Source organism: Eptatretus burgeri, chromosome 10, assembly GCF_056783735.1.
Source record: "Eptatretus burgeri isolate ZD-2024b chromosome 10, Ebu_testis_v1, whole genome shotgun sequence".
Taxonomy (NCBI): domain Eukaryota; kingdom Metazoa; phylum Chordata; class Myxini; order Myxiniformes; family Myxinidae; genus Eptatretus; species Eptatretus burgeri.
Genome location: NC_140970.1, coordinates 51,681,140 through 51,704,748, shown reverse-complemented (window position 1 = coordinate 51,704,748; position 23,609 = coordinate 51,681,140). Strand labels below are relative to the sequence as shown.

The window sequence follows — 23,609 nt, the reverse complement described above, 5'->3', positions numbered from 1 at the left end:
TACATCCCCTAACTAAGTCGTGCTCCCACGTCGTCCCTTAAACTAGTAGCACGTTCCTTTTAACACTACGTAGCTAAACTACGTCCCCTCTACACATTCACAAGTCTGTCACTGTCTCCAAATAAATCATTTTATTTCCCAACCTAAATCTGACTAACAATCCCTCTAACTAATCCATTCCACGGACTCCATGAGGACTTACCCCTGCCCCATGAAGTCGGTCTAACTAAGCTAACCCTTCCCCCTAACTAGTTTCCATCCTGTGCCCTGGTAAGGGGGTCTTCCACCCCTTGCCCAGGAATCCTGTGCACCCGAAAGTGAGGCTTGCTGTTTTTTTTTTTTTTTTTTTTTCATGCGCATCACCAGCGCGGCAACTCACAGCTCGCGCACTTTGCACCTGACCGTGACGTCATGCAGCTGCACGTGTTCCTCGTCCCTCCTCGGACGGTACTATCCGGCAGGGATACCCCTCCTGCCGGATTCCAACCCCACGTGCAGCCATGGCGTCACCGTGCGCATAAAAAAAAAACACAAGCCCCACGTCTCGAGGGGTTCCCCACGCGAACACATGTGCTCTGCCCGTTGGAGCTTAACACACCCGCCCGCGTGGAGAACCCGTCCGGTCCAAATCCATAATCCTGCCTAAACTTTGTCCGTCCGCGGGATCGGCAAATCCACCGCTGGCGTTTCCGGACCGGGACTTCACTCTCGCAAGCGAGCACGTGGGGGCCTCGTGCGTTGCACAGCACGGACCTCGTGCTCACTGCTGGGTGAACCCGGCACGGTCCCCGAAACAACTACAGCCGCTACCCGGCTTTCTTTCTTCACATGTCGCCGTCGTCGCCATTCGACCCACGCACACCTGCGTGTTACGACGCTCACACTCCATTCCATTACATTCACACCGGGAGACGCGGCTGCGTGCTCCTGCATGCCAACCGACATCTCCCTCACATACCGCTCTCTCACACACACGGTCTCCCTTGCATAAACCATACCACTCACACGTGCGGGGGCACTCACCCGCGGTTCCTCATCCACACACCGTGCCTCACTCATACACCGTGCCTCACTCACACACGCGGGGGCACTCAACCGCGGTGTTTCATCCACACACCGTCCCTCACTCACACACGCGGGGGCACTCAACCGCGGTTCCTCATCCACACTGGCCGTTTCATCCACACACACGGCCTCTTCCACACACGGTGCCTCATCCACACACGGCGTGCTGGGAAGCACGTACTCCGGCACCATCGCCACCACACCACTCACACACGGGGTCGCTTCCACACACGGGGACGCACTCACACCTTGCACCACACACACAGGGACAACTACACTGGGGATTCGTGTCCCCACAAGGGTCTCCGGGGCCTCTATACCCCCCAAGCTTTCCGTGCACCCGTCCGCAGCACTCGTCCCCTCAACCTCGCGAAGCACGACCGAACTCACCTGGTCGTGACTCGCCTCAAGGGGGCATACTCCCTCCCCTCGTTCCTGGAGGAGGCTACCCAGCTGCTCGCACCGGGCCTCCACCCAGTCCACCAGCTCACCCCCATTGTCCTCCACTACCTCCGTGTGTGTGTGTGCGTCACTTACCCCGTCTGCATCGTGTAGTCTTCCCTCTATCGTTCCCATCTCCCGTGTCTCTGCCTTCATGCCCGCCTGCAGGCTTCGGCCCATGTTCTGCGTCTCACCCCGCAGCTTTTTCGTTTCTTCCTTCATTTGCTTGCTCATGCTTTTTATTTCGTTTATAAATTCTTTTGCGTTTGCATCCATCTTTTGTGCATTCGCATCCATCTTTTCGTTCAAGCCTTTCATTTCGTTTTTCATTTCATTTGTCATTGCCGCCAGCATGGCGCATAGCTGAGCCATGTCGGGTGCGCTTGGGTGAGCCGTTTCGGCAAGGGTCGGGGGGTTTTGGTGGAGAGGGGGAGGGGAGGTGTCATACACCGCGGCCGCTGCCGCACCTATTTCGGGCTCTGGGTTCAGTTGGGCGAGTTCGTTTTCCTGTACAACCAACATTTCCTGCACGGGGATTTCATCCTGGGCCATGGATTCTACACGTTCTACATCCATTTCTAATACCCCCGGCTCCCGCTCGCCTTGAGACGCCATCTTGCTTCTCTTAAAGGGTTAATTTAGCTCGCTCGTAATTTGGAGGGAATCGGGGGTCGCTTCTCTCACCCCTGGACCGATTCCCGTGAATTTAGCCGGAGACAGGAGAGCCCGTTTTCCCGTTCTCCGATACCAGTGCCGCGAGGAGGGCGATGGGTTTATATCCCACTTCTGACACCAGTGTTGCGGATTCGCGCCCGCCGGCGTGCGAACGGCCACGTAACTCGAATCGCGGCACGTCGCCCACCGGACGGACAATCCAGTCGTGACCCTCTCGGACTAACGCCGGGAACCAGTCACGGGTGGACCTTTCGGTCTCACCACGATCGTGCCAATCGGCCCCCGCGTGGGATAGGGTTTCTCGCCAAATTCGACCTACCTAAGTACCCACACGGAGGGTAGACCGGGCGATCGCACCTCGCCGCAGGTCGACTTCGGACACGGGCCACTTTAAGCGACCCGTTCCGTACTATCGGGATAACCGAGCGGTGTTATTCGTCGGCCTCGACGGTTCGATTAATTATCGGGCGTTTTAGCCCACGACCAACCCTTTACGTGAAGCAAGATGGAGATTCAATGAAAGAAAAGATGAAGCGAAGCGGGAAAACAGTTCAACATGAAGCACATTTATTTCGCGATGAACGGAAAGCACACATATACAATTCCACCAAAAGCACATGTAAAAGAAGAAGACAATGCAATATTACACAAAAAGCAAATGCAACAATGCAGATCTAACCGACTACCGGGCACACGGCAACACTTATACAATTTTACTTCACAGACGGCGCCGACAACACATATTCCCAAAGCAAAAGAAAAGAGAACCACCCTCAAGGATGAGGCGGGCCTGGGGCCGAGACCGGGTCGGGCCTACCGTCTGATGATGAGACGCAGAGCGGCGGTGGCGCCTCAACTCCGCGGGCCTCGCGGACAGTGTCTGGTAGGGGGTGGGAAAGGGGCCCCCTTTGTCGCACTATCTCAGCGCGGGGGGAAACAGGAGGGGGTTGCTGATGCTCGGGGGAAGGAGGATATCACCCTGTCTCGGGTCCCGCGGCGAGCGTCTCCTCCTCCACCTCGGTCGCGTTGCTGGCCTCTCCCTGTGCAGCTCCCGGCACCGACACGAGCACCCCCTCGTCCGCCTTCGCCGCCGTCACCTCTCCACAGCTCCGTCTACTCGCCCTCTCCGTCTCCTCTCTTGGCTCGTCCCAACTCTTCCCAGCTCCACCGACGACTCTCTTGAACTCCGCACAACTCTTTTACTGACGAACGCAGCCGTTTATATAAGCCCCGTGGCTTCGCTCTTTCACCCTTGACCCTCTGCCTCCGACCCTTCACCTCTCTAACTGGCTCCCCATTGGCCCGAGGAAAAGTGGGCGTGAATGCTTTTTGATCCATGTATTTGCATATAGCGACCGCCCTCCAACGCCCTGGAGGCAGGGGCCAAATCGCCCCTCGCTCACCGATTGGACGGAACAAAAGTGGGCGTGAGTCGTTTTTGATCCGTTTTTCTTCGGAAAGTCTGTGATGTCTCTGAATACGCTGCTCGGTGCGCGCCCTGCACGAGTCCAGTATCGGTGCCCACGAGTGGCGCGAGATGGTGTGGATGCGATGGTGGCGAGTTGTGACGGTAAAGGTCGTGGCTGTTGTTGTGAAGCGGCGTTGTGGTTGGTGGTTGTTGTTGTGAGGCGGCGTTGTGGTTGGTGGTTGTTGTGAAGCGGCGTTGTGGTTGGTGGTTGTTGTTGTGAAGCGGCGTTGCGGTTGGTGGTTGTTGTGAAGCGGCGTTGTGGTTGGTGGTTGTTGTTGTGATGGCTGTTGAGACGTGGTTGGTGGTGGTAGTAATGGCGGCTGGTCCAAAATAAAGATAGTAAAAGAAAAACGGCTATCCTGAAGAGTCGCAGCCCGCATGAATGACATTTATTCCCTCTAGACAACGGGTTTGGGCCTAACTACACATATACTTACCGAGATATCTCACCTAAGGGACCTGAATGGTGGTTTGTGAATTTCGTCAACCACAACAATATATATATATATATATATATATATATATATATATATATATATATATATATATATATATATAAAATTTTGGGTTGCGTGCACTAGCCCAGAGACAAAGTAATTTCCTCATGTCGGAATCACCATCATGGCTTAAGCAGTTATTGAGTTAAGTCGCGCTACAGTTTTACATTGTTTTTAGAGGAGAAAAAGAAGAAGTACAAATTGGCGTTTTCGCGATATCTCGTTGTGGTACTTTAGCGATGTATTATGGTGTCTTTTTAAAGCCTTGGTAGTTCAGAAAACGCTGGAGTTTATGAGTGTATCATTGTGTACACAAAATTATTTTTAGTTAAAGAGATTCTCGAGGTTATGATGTGCGGAAATGAAATAAAGCCATGAAGGCTGGCATCTCCAGGCATTTATAAGCATTGCATTGTACCCAGCGATTTGTAGCTATGATGAACAGGCATTCATAATATGAGTGAGGAAGGTGAAAAAAAAAATTACCGTTAAGAAATCGTTGCGGCCTGTTCCAAGTCAAGGTATGGCTAAGCAGGCGAAAAAACATGATGGCTTCAGACCTCAGCAAGGTTACTTTGGACACGCCTTAAGTTCCGAGAGAGCGAGGTGGCCGAGGATGCGTCTGATAAAGGATATAATAAAATAAGGACATTAATTATCTTCAAAAGGGGAGTTTTAATTAACCCAAACACCCAATTTTCACTCATGCATTTACTTGGAGCTCCTTTTATCTGCATGCAAAGTTTCAGGCTGCTGGGTTTCATTTCTGGAGTTATGGAGGACACACACACACACACACACACACACACACACACACACACACACACACACACACACACACACACACACACACACACACACACACACACACACACACACACACACACACACTTCAATATATAAAGCTCATTCTAACCACTCACTGACTGTAGTGGCCAGCAATGAGTCCAGATCTAAATTCCATTGAACACCTGTGGAGAGATCTGAAAACAGCAGTTGGGAGAAGGCACCTTCAAATCTGGGAAAACTGGAGTAGTTTGCCCAATAGTAGGCCAAACTGCCAGTAGAGAGGTGTAGGAAGCTCATTCATGGCATCTCCACTCATGGCTCGCAGACTTCCTCCCTTGTCGCAGTCAATGTGTGGCCCAAAATGGAGTTCTCTCATCCCTTCTTCCTGTCCAGGTTGGAGTTCCTCAAGGCAGCATTCTGGGCCCTGTTCTTGTTCTGGTTTTCATCAATGATCTCTCCGACTCTCTGGAAAATCCTTTTTATCTCTTTGCTGAGGATTTCACCCTCTGCCATACCATCTGTCATCCCTCAGACCGGCAAGCAGTCGCAGCTTCTTTGCTATCTGCAGATCTGGGTAAAATCACAAACTGGATCAACAGGTGGAACATGTCTTTCAATCCTGATAAATCTCACACTCTCACTATGTCTCTCTGAAAGGACCGTTTGGAACCCCCCCCTCCCCCCCATCGACTTTCTCAACAATCCTCTGGAAGAATTCCTTTCATTCAAGCTTCTGGGTCTCACTATCTGCCATGATCTTTCCTGGGAAAGCGACATTTCCAACCTGGCCTCCACAGCCAGTCGCTGACTGGGCATCCTCCGTCATTCAAAGTCCTTCCTCAGCCCACCTGAGCTCCTGAGCTCACCGCAGGCAGGTCGGTGGTCTTTCTGTCTTCCACTGTCTCCTCTCCGGTGTCGCCCCCACTGCTCTGTCTGCTATATGTCCCCCCCCCCATATTTCCGCAGGGGGCTCAAGGTCCACTAGCAACCCCCTTCTGGTAAAACTACCAAAATCATGAACCACTGCTCACATTCGCCCTTTCATTCCTCTTTTTCCCACCTTTGGAATAAACTCCCACGCTCTCTTGTTCTTCCCTCCAGGTCTTCAAAACAGCTGTTCACCACCATCTCTTATCTTCCCCCATCCAAAACCACGATATTTTTCTACCCCTGTTAATCTGCCCCAAACCTACCTCTTTCAAATTCCCTGCCTTCCATGTCATGTAAGGTCCTGAAAGTCCCTGTGGTGTCCATCTTGTATACCCCATGTTCCCCACCCCATCTGTCTCCCTTCCACAGATCTTCTTATATCTCTGTTCTCAACTATTTTCTCCTTCCCTCTCCTGCTTACCTAGTCTCCTGCCCCCCTTGTTTGTTGTGCATTGTGTGTTAGCTCTCATACGAGCCTTGACAATGTACACCAAAAAAAAACAAAAAAAAACAGTCAACAACCAAGGTTGTATTTCTAAAATTGTCCATTTTCATCCAATTGACTTGAAATTTAAAGAGGATTTATATTTCAGATCAACAAATTCAACTCGCCAATTTTTTTTAAGGTCAAAAGTTAAACATAGGCCAAAGGTCAACAAATTCGGTGAGATTTCTAAGATCCTAAATTTTCATCCTATTGACTTGAAATTTGAAGAGGATTTATATTCCAAGCCACTGATTTCAACCAGCCAATTATTTTTTAGGTCAACTTCAACCAAAAGGTCAGCATAGTCCAAAGGTCAATAACTAAGGTGGTATTTCTAAAATCCTCAATTTTCATCTGATTGACTTACAATTTGAAGAGGATTTATATTTCAGGTCACTGAATTCAACAAGCCAATTATTTTCGAGGTCAACGTTGGCCGAATTTCTAAAATTGTCAGTTTTCATCCGATTGACTTGAAATTGGAATAGGATTTATATTTCAGGTCACTGAATTCAACCCGCCAATTATTTTTGAGGTCAATATCGACCAAAAGTTCAACATAGGCCAAAGGTCAACAACTTAGTTGAGATTTCTAAAATCCTCAATTTTCATCCGATTGACTTGAAATTTGAAGAGGAGTTGCCTATTTGGTCATTTCATTGAACCACCAATTATTTTTGAGGTCAAATTTGTTTTATGGATTTTGCAAGTACCGTGTTTTGCATGACGTCGTCGTCTTGTTACTTGCAAAATCAAAGATTTTCAAGTATATTGGTCAGTCGATTTTGTTCTTCTGTCTGTCTCTTTGTTTGTCTGTTTGTTGCCTACAGGTCACAATTCTAAACCGATCGTCGTGAAACTTTACCAAGTTGTAGAGGTAGTCTCAACTGAGAAGCCTATTGATATTGAGGTGAAAGATCAAAGGTCTTCTTGGGGTTATATTTCTAAAATCGTCATTTAAAAAATCTGATTGACTTGAAATTTTAACAAGATTTGCATATTGCATCACTGAATTAGGAAACCAACTATTTTTGAGTTCAAAAGGTCAAACTACGAAAATCATCCAATTTTATTTGAAAAATTATCAATTTTCATCGGATTGACTTGAAATTTGAACAAGATTTGCACATTGCGTCGCTAAATTGGGAAACCAACTATTTTTGAGGGCAAAATGTCAAAGGTCAACACAAGGTCAAACTTCTAAAATCATCAATTTTCAACTGAAATATTGTTTACATCCTATTAACTTGAAAGTTGAACACGATTTACATCGTCCATCACTGAATTGCGGAAGCAACTATTCTTGAGGTCAAAAGGTCAAAGGTCAACTCAAGGCCAAACTTTTGAAATCATCAATTTTCATCTGAAAAATTGTCAATTTTCATCTGATTAACCTGAAAATGAAACAGCAATTGCATAGTACATCGCTGAATTTGGAAACCAACTATTTTTGAGGTCAAAAGATGAACTTGAGGTTAAACTCCGAAAATCATCAATTTCAATCTGAAAAATAACTAATTTTCATCCGATTGACCTGAACTTTGATTAAGATTGTGAATTTTAATCTTAATGAAATGGACAATTTCATGTATCCATGGCAACCTTTGGAGAGGGAGTGGATTTTGCAAGTATCGGGCAATGCACGGTCTTTTTTCTTGTTAATTGCTGAAATCCTTCGGATTTTGGCAATTATGTTGGTCGGTTGTGTGTGTCATTCTGTGTGTCTGTCTGTCTGTCTGTTTGTTTGTGTGTTTGTTTACCCTGTAGCAGCCACACCGTTTCAGAGATCATGACCAAACTGGGTACAGACGTCGGCCATGGTCCAACTTAGACACTTGTTGTTTTTGGTGAATCTAGGTCAAAGGTCAAGGTCAAGGTCACCGAAAAACCGAAATTCTTATTTTCGCAATAACGTCCGCTAAAATGGTCGTATTGTTGTGGTGCCGGGTTCAGTAGTGAGGACGACCGCCAGACGGAGCAGTCGGGCCGTCTCCTACCGAACACCGGAATTGAGAGGTCGTCACCCCGGATAACTCCGGAGTCGACGGGTCACTTAAAGGACGGTGGTCGCCAATATTTTGACGGCGTGAGGTAGGGTCCACTTGTCTAATTCCAATTTACCTTAGTACCCACGCCGTCTAACTGCTGGGGAAGCCACACCCTCGACCGACTTTGTCCGAACCGAGTCGCTATCACTGACTCGGATCCGGCGTAACTGAGCGGAAGTTACCAAAGCCGTGCCGGACCAAATGAACACTTACGGCACAGACGGCCTCACTATTTCTCAAGCCCGCACCATGCTGGGTCAATGGTAGAAATGACAGGCAAAGTACTGGAACATTTAACAAGAGGGTTTATTTATAAGGGAGGGAGACACAGAGCAGACTTAACCACGAATAAAATGCAATGTACAATGAGTGACAAGAACTTAACAATTCTACTTAACAGACTGGCTACACACACACACACACACACACACACACACACACACACACACACACACACACACACGGTCTTTATTGGACCCTCCAGCCGAGGAGGATAGTTCAGCTGGGGGGGGGGGGAGATAGAGCCTGGCCGGGTACCTGTCCGCCTTGTGCGGTCACACTGACTCCAACCCACCACGTTGGGACTCGAACCCACGACCCGGAATCCACAAGCCCACGATCCTGGCTGCCATGAACGACGATCGAGCACCATGGTCCTGGCTGCTCGACCACCACCACCATGAGGAGCCCCGCAAAGACCGCAGACCACGATCGCAGATGACCACGATGACAGACCAAAGGGCCAAGAGCAACGACAACGACTCTACTCTCCTCTTGACGACGACTCGACTCGACTCTCCTCTTGACGATGACTCGACTCTCCTCTTGACGACGACTCGACTCTCCTCTTGACGACGACTCTACTCTCTCATTGGATGGGCCGAACACTCCATCTGGCTGGGCGGAGTCGGCCCTTAGGTGATCTTTGCCCTGATTGGACAGGGTGGAACCCCCTCCTTTCCTGGGCGGAGTTGGAGCTCTGAGGTGAAGAGCCTCCTGATTGGAGGAGGTCCGGTGGGAGAGAGCAACGACACCCCCCCCCCCCCCCCCGTGCGTGTCTGAGAACCCAAACGGAACAACCAGGGGAGCATCCTATTCTCCATCCACACTTGTAGCGGGGAGGGGCGACCTCGGGTCGGCTGTCGGGCCGGCCGCTGTCGATTGGATGAGCTCATGGTGGGCGGAAGGAACCTCACCCCTGTACGTGACACGTTGCACGTGGGCGATGGATGGCGATGGTGCGAGAACGAAGGATGGATTGAAGATGTAAAAAAAACCTGACTATAAAAGAAACCCACAGCACACACATGAAATTAACCCATTAGACAGAAGGACGGGACCCTAACTATAACACATACTTATCGAAATAACTGAACTGCGGGGACTGCTGACCGTCTGTGCGCAAGAGGCTTCCAAATCCGTAACAGTATCGACTTCAAAGCAAATCCAAAATGTGCATCTTCCAAAACTGCATCCAACCATTTGCCTCATTGGGGTGTCACACCAACACCCTTCTTAGCGGCCGGGGGTCGAATGTCAGGGGGGTCGGGTCAAAAATTTCAAATTGCAATAAAAACGCCATTTCAAGTGCGATTCACTTCCAAGTTATGATCATGACCAAACTAAGTGCTATAACTCATTAAACAGGAGCACTTTCGACTTATAAGAACCAAATTGATTTCCAGGTTTTTGTTTTTTCAGAGATCATGGAGATATGACAAAGTTATTCCGGCAATTCCTTGCTCAACGAGCAATTTCATTTGTTTGTTTGTTTGTGTGCAGGATGTCTTAAAAAGTTGTGGACGGATTCGCATTAAATTTTGTGGACAGGTTCAGTGTGTGACAAGGATGAACCGATGAGATATTGGTGAAGCTCCGAATCCGGATCCGGATCTGATTTAAAAAAAAAAGTGATTCTTCACCATTGAGAGATCTCGCTGAACTAACATATAGCACGATATCTCAAAAAGTTGGGGACTGATTTGGATAAAACTTGGTGGAGAGATTGGGTGTGTGGCAAGGACAAATTGATTCGATTTTGGTGAAGATCCAAATCTTGATCTGGATATGAGAATTATTGAATTTTCAAAGTGATTTTTCATCAATGAGAGATCGGGCCATAAACGATGTAATACTGCAAAGGTATGAGCTCTTCCAAGTGCCTTTCTTGTTAATTGCCGGAATCCTTCAGATTTTGGCAATTATGTTGGTCAGTTGTGTGTGTGTCATTCTGTGTGTCTGTTTGGCTGTTTGTGTGTTTGTTTACCCTGTAGCAGCCACTCCGTTTCAGCGATAATGACCAAACTGGGTTCAGACGTCGGCCATGGTCCAACTTAGACACTTGTCGTTTTTGGTGCATCTAGTTCAAGGTCACCGAAAAACCGAAATTATTTTCGCAATAACGTCCGCTAAAATGGTCGTATCGACTTCAAGCCAAATCCAAAATGTGCGTCTTCCAATTCTGCATCCAACCATACGTCTCATTGGGGTGTCACACCAACACCCTTCTTAACGGTCGAGGGTCGAATGTCAGGGGGTCGAGTCAAAACTTTCAAAGTGCGATTAAAACGCCATTTCAAGTCCGACTTCGAAGTTGTGATAATGACCAAACTAAGTGCTATAACTTATTAAACAGTAGCACTATCGACTTATAAGAACCAAATTGATTTCCAGGTTTTTGTTTTTTCAGAGATCATGGAGATATTACAAAGTTATTCGGGCAATTCCTTGCTCAATGAGCAATTTCATTGGATATATCTTCTTTTTCTTTATCGTCGTCATCATCATCATCATCATCATCATCATCTCTACGGAAGTAAAGGTAATCCTGTAGATCTTCTGGTCTGCACTATGGATGGATGGTACTTGGTTAATTTTATGGTTGATGCAGGACGTCATGCTCATGATTGAGTGATGGTTAGTGCAAGTGGAAATGTTCATCCCACCAAACCTTTCCTAGATCTCGTTTGAAAGCTTCAACAGACTGAGCATGCACAGCATTCCAGGAAAGACTGACTATTCCAGTCTTGACGACCCTCTCTCTGAGCGAATACATTTTTTCCTGTAATATCAATACAATTCCGTGTCACACGTTTAAACAGATGCTGTGAGCAAGCTGTGTGTGTGAGGCACTGGGATATTGGATTTCATTAATTCAGATGAAAACACATTATTTAAATTCGAAACATCCCCGAAAATGGCAGACTCCGAAAAGAAAACGAAACGTCTGGAGTCTATGGTGACGTCAGGAGCGCGTCGCGAAACGACACACACACACACACACACACACACACACACACACACACACACACACACACACACACACACACACACACACACACACACACACACACACACACACACACACACACACACACACACAAAAACAAACACACACAAAAACAAACACACACAAAAACACACACACACACACAAACACAAAAGGTCATTTGGGAGGCTTTCGGTGAAAAAGAATGAAATGGAAGAGGCGCCCCCGCGCGGTCCATTACCCCTCCCTGCGGTCACGCTCCCGGCCCACACTCTCATTCTTTCCCTTTAAAAGGAACCTGAACCGCGCCGAACGCGAACCCGTCCACGGCCCCGTCCGCCGTCCGCCCAGGTTTCGCAGAACCACCGACTGAGACAGAAGGTCATCCTGTCCGAGTGTCTGGGTTCTCCTCGTTGTCGGATCGTGCGAAATTAACCGTCTGTTCGGCCTCGCCTGGCCGCGATATGGCGGGCGCGGGTCCCCTGTACTGCTTGTGTCGCCTCCCGTACGACGTGACTCGCTTCATGATCGAATGCGACGTCTGCAACGACTGGTTCCACGGCAGGTGCGGTCCGCGGGCTTTGGGGGGGGGGGACTGGCGGTCGTGGTGTGTGGAGGTATATGTGGAGGTATATGTGGAGGTACGGGAGCTGAGCGCGGTGTTCATCGCGTGCTGTGTTTTCCCTTTTTCTCCACTCACCCGACCTTCCGTCGCTGTCTGTCTGTGTCTGTCTTTGTATACGTCTTTCGTTCAGTCTCCCTCTGTGTGTGTCTTTCTTTCTGTCTCTCCGTTGTTGTGAGGCAGTTTGTCGAGCCCGTGCCGACTTGCTCCTCTTTCTGTTAAGACACTTCAAAACAAAGGCGGCGTTGGACAGGAGACGACGGGAAGCCTTCCTTTCCCTTCCCTTCCCCATTTTTGTCCCGTCCCGTCCGTTTCCCGTGCGTCGTTCGGACACGCACTTTAGTTTGTTACGCTTCGTGTGTGTGTGTACAGGTTTTCAGGGATTGTGTTGTCTGGCCGTGAGTTACATGTCGCCAAACTCCCTTTTCGCGCTTCTCTTGGTCACGCGTGACCATGTTTAAATGTCCCATGGCGGCTTCATTCCGTCATCACTGAGGAACAGTCTGCTTCCGACTCTTCACTCCTGGTTACAATTGGTTTGTTCGATCGCGCCGACATTTACATGGTGTGTTTCGATTTGGGGTTTTTTTTGTACTTTGTACACGTTTTGCAGAAATGTTAGAAGCAATATAAATGTGTATATTTTAATTCGTTTTGACAGATAAATCGAAGAAGTGAACTTTTTCTTATACACCGCTGCAACTGCTGCCACGACCTATAACATCTGGCTGATATAAATAGTACGAAAAAAAAAGAACGTGTTGCGTGTTGTGTACGTGTTCAGAACTTTGGTGCGGTGTTATTGTTGGGGAAGTATTTGCTATACTATTATTATTATTATTATTATTTTTAATTAGTATTATTTTTTTCCATCTTCAATACCTAAGATCTATTTTAGTTCATAAACTGGTAAAAGTAAATAAATAAAATTTCTAAAAAAGTATTATATTAATTTATATCAGAAAATGTACTGTTGGGGAAGTATTTCCTATACTATTATTATTATTATTTTTTTTTTTTCATCTTCAATACCTAAGATCTATTTTAGTTCATAAACTGGTAAAATAAAATAATTTTTTTTTCAAAAAAGTGCAACTATATTCATTTATATCAGAAAATGTACTGTTGCAGAAGTATTTTCTATTATCATTATTACAAGCCGAAACTCCGTCACAGACGGATTCCGTTCATTCAACCACCCTCACCAGCTCACCCACACTCGAGGGACATGGACTGGACAGGGCGTGCTTGCCCCCGCCTACTCATCCCCCGCCCCTGCCCCGTTCTCCCCCCCCGCCTTCAATTTGCTTACCCCCGCCGAAAAATTTAATTACCCCGGCCCTGCCCCCGCCTCTTCACTCCCTGCCCCCGTCTCTTCATCCCCCGCCCCCCCCTCTTCACTCCTCGCCCCGTCTCAACGAAAAGTGTTTATTCTGCTTCAGAGTTGAAAGTTGACTCTAGCCACTATGTGCGATGCACTCTTACAGGTACGAAGTTTCTTTCAGTCCAGGTCACAGTACCGAGAAAAACGTGACGCGACCGCGAGGAGGAGCACAAAATTGGTCCTTCAGGATTAATATATATATATATATATATATATATATATATATATATATATATATATATATATATATATATATATATATATATATAAGCCTAGTGTGTTGGCGCAGTGGTTAGGGCAGTGGCTTGGGATCCAAAAGGTCCTGAGTTCAAACCCCGTTGGGCCACTGAATTAATACACCAGGGGGTTGACTCAGCCTGTCATCCTTCCGAGGTCGGCGAAATGAGTACCAGTGAACTGGGCCGGTGTATACCCTGGTTAAATAGGTGTACCATATCCCTGTGTCGTAAGAGGCGACCAGGGTTGCGTCAGGAAGGGCATCCGGCGTAAAAACATGTGCCAAATCACTATGCGGATCATACGGATGATCCGCTGTGGCGACCCCTAACGGGAGCAGCCGAAAGAAGAAGAAGAAGATATATATATATATATATATATATATATATATATATATATATATATATATATATATATATATATATATATATATATATATATATATATATATATATATATACACTGAAACGCAAAATAAACTTGCCACTTGTTTGAAATGTAATAAAATTGTAACAGTTCAAAATAAAACAAACCAGCAATTGCTAATTGAAACATTGGCATTTTTTTGATGACGTGTCAAGTTTTTGACCAAGATACACCATCTCATAAGTTTGTTCTACAGTACAGAACAGCACAGGGTGCAATGTCAGTCCCTTTTCAATAGCGTGTGTGGCCACCATTGTTTTGGATACAGGCAGTGCATCGTCGGCGCATACTGCCTACCAGTCTTTGGATGGATTGCTGCTGGATTCTGTCCCACTCAGTCCTCAATGTCTGAAGCCATCTGACTTCGGACCATCTGCCTGTCCTGCCTTGCAGTGGTGACTCTTGGCCTCCTTGATCGAGGTCTGTCATCTGCAGAGTTGTGGAGGGTGTCTCTGTCCACCAGGGCCGATATCGCCTGGTGTGAACAGCCAAGGCAACGTGCCACCTCACGGTAGCTCAATCCGCCTTGCAGTATTCCCAAGGCAGACTGCCGTTGATCCCTTGACAATCGTGGCATGTTGATTGAAATGCCCATTTTGCATTGGCCTTTATAAAGCCAATATCAAGACATTACGTGCAGCTCATTAAAATCATCCCGTAACCCTTGGCTAATCACTGACAGTCAAAACGGCTGTTCAACAGCTGTGCTATGAAGTGACCATTGAAGGTTCAAGTGACCATCCGTGACCGTTTTGTCTGACAGTGAGGACACTATTGTCCACAAATAAGTTCACACATTTACTACACGCAGTGTTATTGTTGATATTTGAAGGTTTAAAAGGTGGTAAGTTTCTTTTGCGTTTCAGAATAGATTATTATTCTTTTTTTTAAATTAGTTTTATGTTTTCCATCTTCAATACCTAAGATCTATTTTAGTTCATAAACTGGTAAAAGTAAATAAAATTTTTTCAAAAAAGTACAACTATATTAATTTATAACAGAAAATGCACTGTTGGGGAAGTATTTGCTATATTATTATTATTATTATTATTATTATGTTTTCCATCTTCAATACCTAAGATCTATTTTAGTTCATAAACTGGTAAAAGTAAATAAAAAAAAATTCAAAAAAAGTACAACTATATTCATTTATATCAGAAAATGTACTGTAATGTCCTTTTAAATTAAATATTGCACAAGTGCTAATTGAAATGGTTAAATTGATGTGATATTTGATATGTTGGTTAAATGGTTAAACTGCCCTCTTCATGTGATACTCAATAAGTTTGTTGATTTGGTTTTGTGAAAACTACTACTTCACTGCAGCTCCACTTGGTTGGACTCAGACAGGTTCGTTGGTGGTCTTGGTGACTCCTGGATCTGATTGTTGTTGAGTAATGTTTCAATCAAATTCCCTTCAATTCCAACAAAGCAGATTGATACTTTCCAAGCTTGCATCTCTCCATGTACATCAAGCATGCAAAGACGCTGGACAACAAAATATTGCATTGTTCTTGTGTCATTGTAGTTAATTGGTGATACCTGAAAGGACTTTTGGCTGTGTCCAGATGTACTTTTCATTTGTGTGTGGTGATGGCATTGCACCAACTTTGTTTGGACAACACTAAATGCAAGGTTGCTGGAAAACCGACAAACAGCCCAAATTTGAGCTTCACAAGCATCGTTATCATCGAACCAAACCAATCTATTTTGGTCCATTTCAGAATAATAGTCTCCCTCTACTTGTGTCGAGGAGTTTGTAGTGCACTCACCATGCTTATCAGGAATTTGGAATTTGTCCAGAGTGCAGGTGATAACTCACTTACACTTTGCACAAAACAATGTGAGATCTTTAACGTCCACCAACGAAGGCGAGCAGATGGACGGTGCACTTTGTGATGGAATGCCCTGCCTGCGAACCACGATCCAACAATTTGAGTTTGAGCCGAGACGAGACAGCTCAAACGTAAGCTACTTCTGCACCATCTTGTTGGACCTCATCACCAAGCATCTTGCTCTAATGGCTCAAAATATTGTATGGTTTGAGTTTCAATTCAAAGTTTTGTGTAACCTCACAATTGTGATTGGAAATGGCCAATTAAAAAAAAAAACTTGTTCACATTATCTGATTTGATTCTACCAACTGTACAGTTTTGGCCTCTTTTACTTGAAGTAGGAATGAAATGGACCAAGGAGCATTACAGGCAAATAAAAAGAAAATCGAGGAAAGAGAGTGGGACGGTGCCACTTGATGTCGCACTCTGTTGAACACTTGTACATGTACATTAGTTTGTTGTTGCATGCTACATGTACGTAGGAGTTATAATTGATCGTTTTTTTTATTTTTTATTTTTAGCTCACCTGGACTTTAGTCCGGTGAGCTTATGTGATGGGGCAGTGTCCGCAGGTGAGTGAGTGAGTGATTGAGTCAGTGAGTCTGTAAGCACTTTAGTCATTATTGCTTGAACAAACACGATTTTGATGAAACTTTGCCACAAGCTTCATATATGATGCCTAACGAAGATGTACTGACCACATCAAAATCTGTGCCCATGAAGTGGGTCTATGGGGGAGGGGGAGTGGGGAGGTTGACCCCCCCCCTCCCCAAAATAGGTGTTTGCTTTCTTCTCTGAAACGACACAAAATTTTGATGAAACTTGACCACAGCCTTCATCACTCGTGATCTACCAAAGTTTGTTCACGACATGAAAAAAAATCAGGGTCTAAGGGGGTCTGTGGTGGTTTTGAGTGACTGTTGCTCCTGATCCAGGTGAGCTTCGGTATGTGTGGTGCTGTTTTTAAAATTATTATTATTAGTAGTATTTTTTTTCTATTCATTGTCAAGGCTCGTATGAGAGCTAACAGACAACACACAGCAAGGGAAGAGACGAGGGACGGGAGAGGGAGGACAAAACAGTGGGAAACAGACATTAGGAGATCTGTGGAAGGGAGAGGGATGGGGCAGGGAACACGGGGTATACAAGATGGATACCACAGGGACTTTCAGGAAGGAATGCAGGGAATTTGAAGGAGGTGAGTTTGGAGTGGATTAATGGGGATAGAAAAGATAGAGGTTTTGGATGGGGGATAAGAGGTGGTGGTGAACGGCTTTTTTTGAAGGCCTGGAGGGAAAAATGGGATTGAAAAGAGTGTGCGAGTTGATTCCTAAGGTGGGTAAAAAGAGGAATGAAAGGGTGAAGGTGAGCAGTGGTTCGTGATTTTGGTAGTTTTACGAGAAGGGGGTTGTTGGCGGACCTTGAGCGCCCTGCGGCAATATGGGGGGGGGGGTGTCTCCATTGCAGACAGAGCAGGTGGGGTGAGACAGGAGTGGAGACGGTATAAGACAGAAAGACCACCAACCTGCCTGCGCTGAGAGAGTGAGAGGCCCAAAGACTCGGCCTCATTGCGGGAGATGCCAATGATCCTAAATTCCTTGGTTTCCACAGCGTGAAGCCGAGAAAGGTGAGAGGCAGGAGCACCAGCCCAGAGGGGAGAGGGGAGAGCGGACGAAAGCTTTGTCTGTGGTCAGGCGCTCAGGTGGGCGGAGGAAGGATTTTGCACGACGGAGGATTCCCAGTTGGCGACTGGCTTTGGAGGCCAGTTTGGAAATGTGGCTTTCCCAGGAAAGATCATGGCAGATAGTGAGACCCAGAAACTTGAATGAAATAATTTAAGACCAAGATCCCAATGCAATGATTCTCGGATCCCCAATGTACAGCCAATTAATTGTTGCAAAAATACCACTCTTGTACCCGTTACACAACTGCATCAGTGTTCTTTTCATGGGGAGGGGAGCTGAGTAAAATATATGTGTGTCTTAATGACCCCATGTAATGAATGCACTTCTTCATGGTGAGCTGTAAGTCCCATGACACTGTTTTGGTTTTCGATGCTTGTCCAAGATTTGTTTATACCATCTATTTTTACTGTTTTTTTTCCTTTTCCCCCTAGATAATACGAGTAATACATTGAACCAAGATGGCAGACACCATTCCATTTACAGTAGCCTTTTTTCCCAAAGATGAGGATTTGATTTTGACGGTACTGGCTTTCCAAAATACTCCTCAGTCTTCTTTCACCCGTTTAATCGTCTTGTTTATGTTTCTCCTTTCCTGGTACCACACCACTGATACCAGCCTCTCCCACTGGAAATGGACTGGTGTTTGTCATCTTGGGTAAATTTATTATTTGTATTATCTGAAGAAAAAAAAGAAAATGGCATAAATAGATGGTCTAAATAAATCTTGTATAAGCAGCGAAAACCGTGTCATGGGACTTATGGCTCACCCTTTACAGTGAGACTGGTCTGATACGGTCTTTTCAGTTCTCACCAGCCAGGTACAGGTTTAATATTGTTGTGAAGAATATACTTTTTAATTATGACCATTGAATTTGTGGTGCATTGTCATCTTTTTCAACATTGGATGATAGACCCCTGGGTATTGGAAAAAAAAAAAATATATTTTATGTTCTCACCAGCTAAGAGAGGGGTTTGAGTGCAAGGAGAAAATTGACACAAAATTGTGTCGAAGACTTCATCACCCATCAGATCCCATCACCCATTCAAAACCTGGTGTTGGCTTAGCGGTTGGGGTGGTGGCTTGGGATCCTGGGGTCCTGAGTTCAAGCCCCGTTGGCCACTGAATTAACACCAGGGGGTTGATTCAGCTTGTCATCCTGAGGTCGGCAAAATCAGTAGCAGTGGAGCAGCCAAAAGGCTGCACACAAAGGGAAGGGGTATCAACGGATTGATTAAATCTGGTGTTGGTGTGGCGCAGGCATGATGGGTTGAATGGCCTCCACCTGTGCAAAATTTCCTGTAATCCTTGTAATCAGTGTAGCATGATCTTGGGATTGTAATTGGTAGCTGTCTCATTGTTATCTCTGCCACCGAAGGTAGATGGACGATATGTTTTCACCTCTGTCTGTGAGCAGGATATCTCAAAAAGTTGTGGATGGATTTGGGTGAAATCTGGTGGACAGGTTGGGTGTGTGACGACTAATTGGCTAGATTTTGATGAAGGGTCCCGATGCTAGAATCTTTTAAGGGATTCTTCATTATTCAGAGATGGGGCCAAAAATGATATCTTGCACAATATATCAAAAAGTTGTGGACGGGTTATGATAAAAAACGTGGTGGATGAGTTGGTTCGGTGACAAGAACAAGCCGATTCGATTTTATGCAGACCCGGCCAATCAGTGGGATACAAAATGTAAACTGTTCATCCAGGCAGAGGTACGTGCTCAACCGAGTGCCGTTCTAATTTCATATGTGTATATGCAGGGCTTGGTACTGGTAGAGCTACTCGCCATGACCGTCCATCAGTCCAATTTGAGCCTCCAATACTGTATGTTGTTGCATGGTACTAATGTCTACCAAAGTGATGTTTACTTTTTTTTTTGTATACACCAAACCAAGGTGTGGTGCTTAACTTTTTTTGTGGTAAATGGGTAGTGTGGTGTGGAATTCTAATCCGAAATGTGAAGATAGCCAACAGGATGCCTTCTGCATTGATCCAAAGATTCACATCCTTGACACCTGGCAGGGATGAGAGGCCAGATGGTCTGCTGTTTACTTTAGCTGCTTTGCCTGCTAAAGGCTTTTTAATTGGACAGATTTGCTGTTTTTTTGGTAATTCTGAATGCAGATCCATTGAAGCTGAATCTGTGAGCACATTTATTGCTCACGAGTAGATATAACCTGGTTCCACCAGGTTGTTGGAAAGGAATTTGTTCCCAATAGAGTGGAATATTTAGTGTGTTTGTAAGGAATGTCCTTTGACAGCGTAATAGTCAATAACTGTTAAGACTGCTAAGGTTTCTCGATGAAGTAAATCAAAGAAAAGGTAATTATACGTTGGACAGAATTGACTGAATAGTTTGTGCTTGTATTATTTTTCACTTCCAGGAGGTGTGTGAACCAGCAACTCAGCCGATACACCACATGTGTGTGCAACAAAAATGCACATGACTCTATCAATATTTGTAGACCCAATAGCTCTTAAATGACGCATTATCCAGCATTATACGTGATGTGGTTACGACGTTTACCCCGTTGAGACACAATCGGGCAACTTGAATTTAGATGGGAAACTAGAAAAGGTGTCCGGTGTTGCTGGGCAATGCCGGATCTTATTACGGCCTTGGTTAAAAACGCCCCAATCGTCCTGATCACCCTCGATCATCACGACTTGATTAAATAGGATATTCGAAATCTGTTTTGTTGTCAGATAATCGCAACGCACTCTCTAAACAACTATATTGGTATGCGGATCAAAATCTTCTTGGGGGGACATAGGGTGTATATTTGGAGAAGTTGGCTAAGGTGGTAACCTTTTTTTTTCAACTTTTTTTTTTCTTTCTACAAACTCTTATTTCACCCTTCAGATTTATGTCGTTGGATGAGCAGTAAAATTACCTTTGAATCGATGTGTAGGTTGTGTGTTGTATTATTTTTGGTTTTTGAATGATTGGCGCATTTGAGAGGTCACGTGACACCTTTGCCGATCTTACCAATTGTTGTAACATCTTAATTAACAGTAATTTTTCACATCTGATACCATATTTGACAATCGGTGCTCACCATCTCATCAATTTTATAGGTATCCGGATTGAAATCCAAAAACATTTTGGCTTTTTATAAAGCATTGGATGTATGGATCTCCTCTCAGAGATTCCAACTGGTGGTGGCTCGTGTTTATAAGTTATGAATTGTGAGAAAATGACTGTTTGAAACCCCGAGTAAGGTGCAGCGTGGTAAAAAATGTGATCCTATAAAGTTTCGTGGCGATTAACCTTGGGAGCTCAGAGGAGTAGGGTCACATAAACAAACAAACAAACAAGCCGGAAGGCGGCGATGGGTCGCCGAGCATAGAAACTATAAGATATAGAGCAAAATGGATGTCATATAGCGGATAGGGAATCACCTTAAGATTATGCATATCAAATCTCATCCAGTTGCATCTACTGATAACTACTCGGTATCCATTTGAATGAAAAGTACCGAAAATGCGGTTTGAAATCGGAAATCCCCAAAGTTCGAGGGGGTGCTGTGGGTGAACAAAGATCTAAATCGAAAATCCGGCTCGATCGTTTGTGCGCAATGTATTCCAGACGATTAATGTGAATTTTCATGACCATCCGACCATAACCCGAGGAGGAGTAGCATTTGGCACGAAGGCACCTCCAGCTCTCGCATATTATCGATTTTTGCACTAATTGACCTTTGACCCCTGACCTAAGTGAAATCGGTCAATATGTCATGAGGCAAAATTGTAGTATTCATTGAGTACCATGAACCTGCAAAGTTTCATTTGTATCAATGCACTCACCTGGTCGCTAGGGGGCCTTCAATTTTCACGCATACCCTAATTGTAGGGGGCGCTGCGGGTAAAGTATTCCATATATCACAAAAACTGGAATATATTTGATAGAGCATCACCGGTAGATCATTCCTGTCAAATTTCATAACCCTACATGGGATAATGGCTTTCGGAATTGATTTCGCGTGAACGGTACCGATTTTGAAGGTTTTTCGGTTGTTGCTAGGGAACCAAAGCGTCCCGAGCAACCATCACAATTTCCAAAGCACTCGGTCATAAGATGTACCTACCACCCGAGTTTGGTCAAAATCTGCCCACGTTTACTACCAATTATGCTGATGACAAACGAACAAACATCCAAACAAACAGACGGAATTACTGACAATAAGGGTCACCTATTTCGGCGACCCAACAAACAAACAAACAAATGTCTCATTCGCTTTTAATATATAGATCAAAGAAACATATAGATAACTGGTGTGAACTTAAATGGTGAGGTCCTGCCTAATGTCTTGGAATGGTTAATCTGAAAACTGATTGCAAGATCATGAGATCTGCATTGTCTGGCTGGTAGGGATGCAGGTGAGGCCTGTGAGTTTATTGGATTTCTTGACCATAACAGATGGGTATTGGATATATAAAAGAAGAGTACTGATGATGGCATGAGTGCTCTTTTGGAAAGAGGTGTGTGTGTGTGTGTGTGTGTGTGTGTGTGTGTGTGTGTGTGTGTGCGCGCGCGCATGTGTGTTGTGTTTAATCAACTTTGTGACCGTAAGGCCTGGACTTTTCAGTAATGTTTCAAAGGATCTTTCCAAAATGCCAAAGAGAGCGATGGGGCTTTTTCATGGCATTATTAAGGAGTTGTATTGCTTTTGAAGAATTTTTTTTTTGTACTAACTCTTCTATTCCCTAGTATCTCATCATACATCTTGCGAACCGTGGTGTCTGTCCGTGCATTCGTCTGTCTCTTGTTTACGGCGGCCACTTTCCGTGCTGCGTTTGAAAGACTGCTAATTGGTTATTTTGCATTTTCATTTCACTTTTCTTGATGCAATGTAGTCAGTCACTTTATTGTCTCTTCCAGTAAGCTCTAAATTCAGCACGAACTGGATTAAAGTAGATTTAATGCAGATGTTCCTGGAGTAATACACAATTTAAAATAGCACTACTTTGCCCTCTTTTTAGATTAATCCAATTTCCGTCGCCTGACGTTGCACCACCATTTTGCGCTGGGCGGTACAAGTAGCTCAGAGCTTTGGCTCTGAGTAAAACCAAGTATAACACAATTGACTTTTTTAAAGTCCATGAAATAATTTAAATTGAGAGATTAACTTGAACTTTTCCCGTCACTGGGGGACGGGTACTTTTGTATAGTTGTACAAATTGGCCACCACTTGGAAATGGGTTTCCCTCTCATTGCACGTTTCACTGCAGGTGAAACTCGAATGGTACTCGGTGGAGTGCATAACTCCCGCCAGGCTGAACAGTTCACGTTTTGTATCCCACTGACATATGCTGCATCTGCATCCGGACCTGAAGCAAAATCTAATCGATTCGTCCTTATCACATACCTAACCCGTTCACCAAGTTTTGCCGAATCTGTCCATAACTTCTGTCTTGAATTGTGGATTGAATTGTGTTTCTGACTTCCTTACTGGAAGAGTTCTGAGGGTAGCTTGCTTACATTTGGTGGCAAGTGATTGACTTTGTTTCCATTCTGCAACGTGCTAATTCTTTGAGATGTTCATCTTGGCTGCAATCAATCCACACAGCAAGTTCCTTGTCCCAGAGGAGCTGGCATATACTGATTTAGCAGCCAGGCCTTCTTTCACATTTTGCCCAAGATTTGTGTGGTCGTGTGTCAGCAGCTTCTTCACTGAAGGCAATGTTGCGAGGGATCAGACGAATCAGCTTAGCTAACTGGCAGTTCGATGAATTGTGACTGGTCTG

At 45.2% G+C, this 23,609-nt stretch overlaps 1 protein-coding gene across 9 annotated transcripts in view; it reads left to right on the top strand.

The window, feature by feature from the left end:
- LOC147018539 (uncharacterized) overlaps positions 1 to 23,609 on the top strand; it is a 282,825-nt gene that overhangs the window by 72,475 nt on the left and 186,741 nt on the right. For 4 of the 9 annotated variants that reach the window (XM_085898302.1, XM_085898297.1, XM_085898296.1 and 1 more), the window contains exon 1: positions 12,334 to 12,855. The exons of 3 other annotated variants lie outside the window; for them this stretch is intronic. In XM_085898302.1, the coding sequence (XP_085754428.1) occupies positions 12,752 to 12,855 (104 nt within the window). In that variant the 5' untranslated portion in view covers positions 12,334 to 12,751. Of the gene's footprint in view, positions 1 to 11,658; positions 12,234 to 12,333; positions 12,856 to 23,609 lie in introns of those variants that run through there. 2 more of the 9 variants (XM_085898295.1, XM_085898304.1) reach the window with 2 other exon arrangements.